Source organism: Octodon degus, unplaced genomic scaffold, assembly GCF_000260255.1.
Source record: "Octodon degus isolate 3935 unplaced genomic scaffold, OctDeg1.0 scaffold00057, whole genome shotgun sequence".
In the NCBI taxonomy this organism is placed as follows: Eukaryota; Metazoa; Chordata; class Mammalia; order Rodentia; family Octodontidae; genus Octodon; species Octodon degus.
In genome coordinates, this window is record NW_004524633.1 from 2,972,315 (window position 1) to 2,979,678 (window position 7,364).

The window sequence follows — 7,364 nt, forward strand, 5'->3', positions numbered from 1 at the left end:
ACATAAGTCCAGAAATCTAACCATATACAACCTGTAGCAGGACAGTCCCGCAACATTCCTTTTCCTGTCACCTGCCTTCATTCACCACCCCCTTCTTTTTGAACAACCATCTACCCAAGAGACAGCACGGTAGCATCTGGCATGTCATGACAATCAGCCTGTATTCAGAAGACCAGAATGACAGGCCCTCCAAGCATGAAACTACTATTACAAATTGCCATCTTCAGTGCAGTTGCTCAGTTCACAGGTGTCTGTGTATATAGTTAGTCAGGATAAGAATCATTCCAATTAATTGCAAGATTCAAAAATCTTCTAAAGATTCTCAAGATCTGCCTATCTTCTACATAGAACAGTATGGCTTGCCCCGTCATGTTTCCTAGCTCTTCTCCTTGCTAGCCCTCAAGTTCTTGCTTTCCTTTTAGTTGTATTATACGTTTCTATTTGTAGTTCTTCTTTTGAGTTCTTATACTAGGGAAACTATATGATATTTACACATGTGTATCTGGTGTATTTCACTTATGAATATTATCTTCAAGTGGCATCCACTTCAATTTAAAGGCTTCGAGTTTATCATTCTTAATAGCTGAATAATACTCCATTGTATAAAAATACCACATCTTTCTCAACCATTCCTCAGATGATGGGCATCTTGGTTGTTTCCAAGATTTGGCTATCACAAATTGTGCTGCTATAAACATAGGCACACATATATCACTATGATACGATGTTTTCAGATCCTCTGGGAAAATTCCTAGTAGAGGAATAGCTGGATTAAATGGGATTTCCAGTCGAGGTTTTCTAAGGAGTCTCCATAACGGTTGCACCACTCTACATTCCCACCAGCAGTGGAGAAGGGTTCCTTTTTTCCCACATCCTCTCCAGCGTTTGCTGTTGATTGATTTCTTTATGAAAGCCATCCTTTCTGGGGTGAGATGATATCTCAGTGTTGTTTTAATTTGCATTTCACAGATGACTAGTGATGTGGAGTATTTTTTCATATATTTATTCACTTTAATTTCATCCTCTGAGAAGTGTGTGTTCATCTCGAATGCCCATTTCTGGACTGAGTCTTAAAATTTTGGGTCCCTAGTGTTTTTTAGTTCTTTATAAATTCTAGAGAGCGGTCTTTGTCTGAGTACTTGTCATGATTTTTTCCAAATTTGTGGGTTGTCTTTTCATTTTGTTGGTAATTTCTTTTGACATGCAAAAACTTCTCAATAAGAGCAGGTCCCAGTTGTTAGTTCTTTCAAGTGTTTCCTGTGAGATTTGATTTTTGTTCATAAACTCTTTGCCTACCCCTATGTCTTCAAGAGTTCCTCCTACTTTTTCTTCCAGGAGATTTAGTGTTTATGTTTTAATGTTTAGATCTTTAATTCCATTTTGACTTTAGCTTAGTGCATGGTGATAGACCTGGGTCACCTTTTAGTTTTTGGCATGTAGAGAGCCAGTTTTTCCAGCACCATTTGTTAAAGAGGCCATCTTTCTTCCAATGTGTCAACAGTATTTTTAAAAGAATTCCACATAATAAAATATTTCACACATATCACCTTATTAGATACTTCCCACAGCCCTTGGCAAGTATGTGTTACTCGTTTCCATTTTTTTCAGTGAAGAAGCTATGCCTCATGGGAGGTGAATTTCCCTGGGCCGCATAGCTGGCCAGATGTGTTAGGTATTTTGGGTTGTTTGAGTTGTGAGTTCAATTTCTACACTAAATTCTTCTCAGGGCAGTAGGGTAGATCCCAGTTTCAGTTGCAACAGTAATGATTTCTTTAGATCTCTTGATGAATTATTTTTATAGCCTTCAAGTTAGAGAAGGAAATGAACAAATTTGTTGGCCTGAACCCAGTGGAGGGATGCCATGGTTTAAAGACTGTGTCACTGATTGGTGAGAGGGTGTAGTTCTTCTCTGGGAACATTGACATTTAATATGCTACCAAAAAGTCAGAATCGCTTGCTTGTTCATACTCATCATACTACTAACATGTTCCCCTACAAGAGCATCTAACCAACAGCCATGAGGCGCGCTGCGCCTTCCAAATCAGCTGGTAAGTATGGTGTCATCAGTGATGTGTTTGAACGCTGCCAGAAGGCTCAGTAAGACTTCCTCTCCCCGGGCAGGCATGTCCGTTTGTCATAGACCTCCACACAGAGAGATGCAAGCCAAGGGTGAAGGCTGTCAGGATGGAGGCGAGCAGGGGGCAGCTTGAGAAGGCCACTTGTCAGTCTGTCCTCCTCAAGGGTGAGGCCAGAGCCATGGACGATGATGAAAAGATCCTCGTCTACACTCGCAGCTGGGACTTCCGGATAACGTCAGTCATTGAAAATAAGGTATCTGTTCTGAAGGCGTCCTCCCAATTTGGCTACCAGGCTTACTAATTTGTCCTTTCTTACTCTATTTTTACATAGTAATTAAATATACTATCATATTCATAATCTTTATAATGAATAATTATTCTTCCTATTTCCAGATCAAACTGGGCATGATAATTCTTGTATGATTTTTAAAGACTTCATACCATTATTTTCCTTTCATATGTGAAAATTAAATATTTGAAGATTGGTAAAGAGACGGTATAATCTGGGTGCAAAGTGTTTTGTTTAGTCTGTCTCACAGTAGGGCCACCAGAAAGCATAAAACATGGTCTCAGCTTTCAGGGAACTTGTGGTCTAGTTGGAAAGACAAAAGCAACTCTGTCTGGAGAGTTGGGGGACAGGGAATGTTAGGTGGTGGGGTGCTGTTGGCGTGAGCAGTGCTTGTGTTCTCCTTGTGCTCTTGTAGCTGGGGATCAGAGCAGTGAGGGCACTGCCATGGGGAAAGCGGGCTGAGGTGTAGGATTCAGGCAGAAGCCAACCCCTAGCAGCAAGGTGACCAGGGCATGGGCACCCTGAAGGGTTGGGATGAAGTGTAGGTACCAGGAAGGTGCACGACGCTGGTACAGGGGCGTTATCCAGAATCCACGTAGAGGGCTTGGGGCTCCGTGGAGAAGCTCGGGTCCACGTTTAGTGAACTGGCTTGAGGCCTTCCAGGGTGGAGCCTTGCTGGGCCCTGTTCCCTTTTCTGCCGAGTCTCACTAAGATGACAAGGGAAGGAGGGAGTCACTGCCTTAGCCTAGCCTCTGCACTGCCCGTAGCCGTGCCTCCTTTAGCTGAAGGGACAGTGCATAAACTTCTCTCCGCAAACGATGCTACGCTTGTCCCAGGGCTCCCGCGCAAGCGTCACTTCTCGCTTGCCTGTGAGATGAGCACATCCTGTACCCAGGTTATGGAAGCGCAAGAGGCACAAAGATTTGCAGAAGGTGATGTAACAAAGGTGGAATGGGAGGCAGAGCCAGCCAGCCCTGAGCAGGGGTGAGCGCAAGCTCCCAAGCAGGGCACGCTGGGCCTGCACCTCTCCTGGCCTTCGGCTCCATCTGGCCTCTCTGGCTTCCTGTCCAGCTCAGGGCCGCTGCTTGCTGCCTTACCTGTCACTTCCTCTGCACAGCATCCTGGGTACCCCAGTGTGGGCTGATGCTGGCCTCAGGGTCTCCATATCTCCTCCACCGGGCCTCCACTGCATAGCGAAGAGTGTCCCGACTGCCGTCCTTGTCTGTCTCCCCTCACTGTGCACTAGCCCACTGCGGTCAGGAATTGTGTTTCATCTCAGTGTCTATAGAGCCTACAACATGCCTGTCCCACGTGCTGAATAAATCTCTGCTTCCTGAGGCAGTGAAGAAGGGTCCCAGTGGGGTCCCAGTGGGGTCCCAGCGGGCTTTCAGCTGGTCTGCTGGACAGTGGCATCCACTGAACAGGAGGTAGAAAGGGACTAAGCCAAAAATTAATGATGGTCTGAGAACAAAGATTAATTTTTTAAAAAATGTATTTGGTACAGGGTCTCACTCCACAGGTGAGACTTGTAGTGACCCTCCTGTTTTCAGGCTCCCCAGCGCTGGATCACAGGCTTGCACCACCACACCCGGTCTCTGTGACCAGCACGGGATGTGGTACCGGGGATCAAACCCTGGCCCCCACACTTGCCTAAGCAGGTGCTTAGTCCACTGAACTATCCCGCCCACTCTGGGAATGAAGATTAAAGGGTAGATCTGTGGACATGCTTAGAAGAGGAAGTTTATGTACTTGATGGCAGAATGTGAGTGAAAAGAAGTCAGCAGTGCAAAGCTGAGAGAGGAGCCAGTTAGTCTATCTGAGCTCCTAGTGGGCTGAGCTGTAGTAAGACAATTTCAGGACTTAGGCTGAGGTGTGTCTGTTGTACTGAAGATCGTGCTAGTAACTTCTGCATTTTTCTTTCAGTCAGACAGCGAGGTGATTATTCATGTCAACAATGAGCTGAGCAAGAACTGCGTCAACAACAGAGGACTCCCCGTATTTGCCGTGGAAGTGGCACCACAGTCTACCATGGTAACGAGGAAAGCCTGTTATTCTGCTATCTCTGGAAAGAAGTTTTGTCTGTTAATGCTGTGGGTAAATATGTAGATAGGAGCCAGGCGTGGGGGCACATGCCTGCCGTCCCAGCTCGCGGGAGGCTGCGGCAGAAGGGCCACCTTGAGTTGAAGGCCAGGTTGAACTACATAGTAAGACCCTGTCTCAAAACAAAAACCAAACCAAACCATGTGGACATGAAGGGAAGTGGAAAATCAGCGTAAGTGAGCTGCTCATGTCTGTGTCAGCCTCTCCCAGACACAAGAGGTGCTGGTCTAGTCCAGGTCTGCCATCGTGGCTAGGTGACCTGGGAACCTCGAAGAGGGTGTCGGGATGCAGACGCTGCACAAGGTTCAGGAAGGGTAGAAATCAAGCGGTATTCACGAGAGCGCTTTCGAGCACCGCTCAGAAATGCAAAGTAGGATTAATAGACTAGAACTTAATAACTCACAATACTTGGTCCATGTTAAGATGCTCCAAGTTTACATGAGAAGGAAACAGCTCCCTTAGAGAGACAGCAAAGTCAGGAGCCGGAAGCAGCCATAGCTCTGGTGTCCGAAGAACTCTGGCTCTTAAGTTAGCCCCGAATTGCAGTCAGGCCGAAGCTGTGGTCCCCAGGTCTAGGAGGGACAGGGAGAGGCCTTCCCGCCACCTTCCTTTCTGCCCTGTCTTAAATCCTAGTACGCTCAGGAGTGGTCAGGGATCAAGAGATCATCTCTTCTGGCTTTTTTTTAAATTTTATTTTAGGGAAGGGTCTACATGGTGTTCAGGGTCTCACTACTAGATCGGACTCCAGTGATTGTCCTATTTTCAGCCTCCGAAGGGCTGGGATTAGAGACGCGCTACCACGCCCAGTCTCAATTGCTATCTCAGCGTGCCCAGGGGGCCAGGCCAGCACGCAGGCCCGGGGATCAAATCCCCGGACCCCCATCCCTGCGCCTGCTTGCAGGTGCTTTAATCCGCTGAGCTATTTGGCTGGCCCTATCTCTTCTATTTTTCCAAGTAAGATTTTCGGATATTTACATGTTACATACTTTAAAGTATAAATAATGTTCTTAGTCTATGGCCTTCTGACTGAGTGCTGCCGGCTCAGTAGGAAGGGTGCTGCCTGCAGGCTCCACCCCAGCTGACACCCGCTGTGTCGGGCCGGAGTCAGCCTCGTCAGGCCTTACGTCATGGTCCCAGTCCCTGCAAGGACAAAATTTCTGAATGTCATCTGTGCAGGGATTTGTTTTGTTTTTGTTTTGCGATAGGAGCTTGCTGCATTGCCTGGGAGACCTGTAGCCTTGCACCACGCTCCTGCCTCAACCTCCTGAGTGTCTGGGACTCGAGGCCTCTCCCACTGTCCCGGCTCTGCAGAGATGCTCTGCATACAGGCCTCGGAGCTGTCCCTTGAAAACTGCCCAGTGATAACATAGCAGAAAAGTAAAGGCGTTCTGTTCTTCTGTGCAGGTCTGCCAACACGTCATGCCTGTGGACAGGCGGCAGGAGTGGGCGCACCACTGCGTGTACTCCCTCGTCTAGCGGCGGCAGGAGTGGGCGCACTGCTGGGTGTATTCCCTCGTCTAGCTGGGGGCAGCGCCAGGCGGCGCTGTTTAGGTTTGTCCGCTACTTGTTTATTAACCATGTGTTGTTCAACTTAACTATTTACCTTATTAATAATCTAATATGTATGCATTTATATTTACATGTTACATACTTTAAGATTAAAGTATAAAGAATGTTCTTAGTCTATGGCCTTCAGACTCATTTAGTGGAAATCTAAGCATATTTTGTTCATGATAGTAAGTCAAAAGAAAATTACAGATAAGCCTTTTTAAAGTAACATTCACTGAACTCTTCAAAATCCTATATGCTTTGTATGTGTCTTAACTGATAAAAACATAAAGAAAAAATGCAACCATAGAAATAGCCATTTAATTTTCTAATCGTAAAATAATTAAAACTTGAAGAAATTAGTTTCTATATTATGAAGCCAAAACCTAATGATATTAGAAACATTTTGTAATTTTTTTTTTTCCCAGAACCAGGGATTGAACTCAGGCCGTCGTGCTTAACAGGGAAGCGCTTATTCCACTGAGCCATCTCCCCGGCCCGATTTTGTAAATTTTTGTTTGCTTGCCTGTGGATTCCTTTTAATAAACCATATTTTGAAATAATGGGAATAAGTCTATATACAATTAAATGAAACTGTGTGTGGCATGAAAAATAATAGTAAGCTGTTAGGCACTGTGTATCAGTGATAGAATGGTGGCCAGTCATTTTCATCCTTTGAAATATGAGTACCACATGTGGATAGGATTTTTGTACCCAGTACAAGATGGGACATTGTTTAAATGTCATTTGGATCTGAGGCCCTTGGTTTAGATGTCTGTAAAATATGTGGCCATATCTAGCAGCTTGAATTCCTAACGTAATGTATCTGAGAAGGAGCTGGGGAGATAGCTCAGCTCGGTGGCCTAAGCGCCTGCCTGGCAAGTGCAAGGACCCACATTTGATCCCTGGGACGGCACGCTGTGTCCGCCTGAAACCCTGGGCACCCCGTCTGACCACGGAAACAGGACGCGATGGCGCGCGCCTGTAATCCTAACACTGGGGAGGCTGTAATCCTAACACTGAACAGGAGGTTCACTATGAGTCTGAGCTGTGCAGTGAGACCCTGTATCAAAAGAATCACAGTACACAAAAAGAAAAAAGAAAAATAGTGGTGAAATGTGAAAATATGAACTGCCAAATTTTTTTTTTATTCTGTATTTTAGGGAAGAGTCTACAGGGTGTTCAGGGTGTCACTAGTAGATCAGACTCCTAGTGAGTCTCCTGTTTACAGTCTCCTAAGAGCTGGAATTACAGGTGCACACCACCATACCCAGTCTCAATCGCCATCTCAGAGTGCCTCAGGGTCAGGGCCAGCCCGGCAGGCCTGGGGATCGAACCCGCTGAGCTAT

At 46.0% G+C, this 7,364-nt stretch overlaps 1 protein-coding gene across 1 annotated transcript in view; it reads left to right on the forward strand.

Moving 5' to 3' along the window:
- Positions 1-6,151, forward strand: part of Efcab7 (EF-hand calcium binding domain 7) — a 40,376-nt gene extending 34,225 nt beyond the window's left edge. Inside the window, exons 12-14 of the mRNA XM_004633965.2 lie at positions 2,122-2,331; positions 4,291-4,398; positions 5,872-6,151. Coding sequence (XP_004634022.1) covers positions 2,122-2,331; positions 4,291-4,398; positions 5,872-5,943 — 390 coding nt within the window. The 3' untranslated portion in view covers positions 5,944-6,151. The remainder of the gene's footprint in view (positions 1-2,121; positions 2,332-4,290; positions 4,399-5,871) is intronic.
- The last annotated feature ends 1,213 nt before the right edge of the window (positions 6,152-7,364 follow it).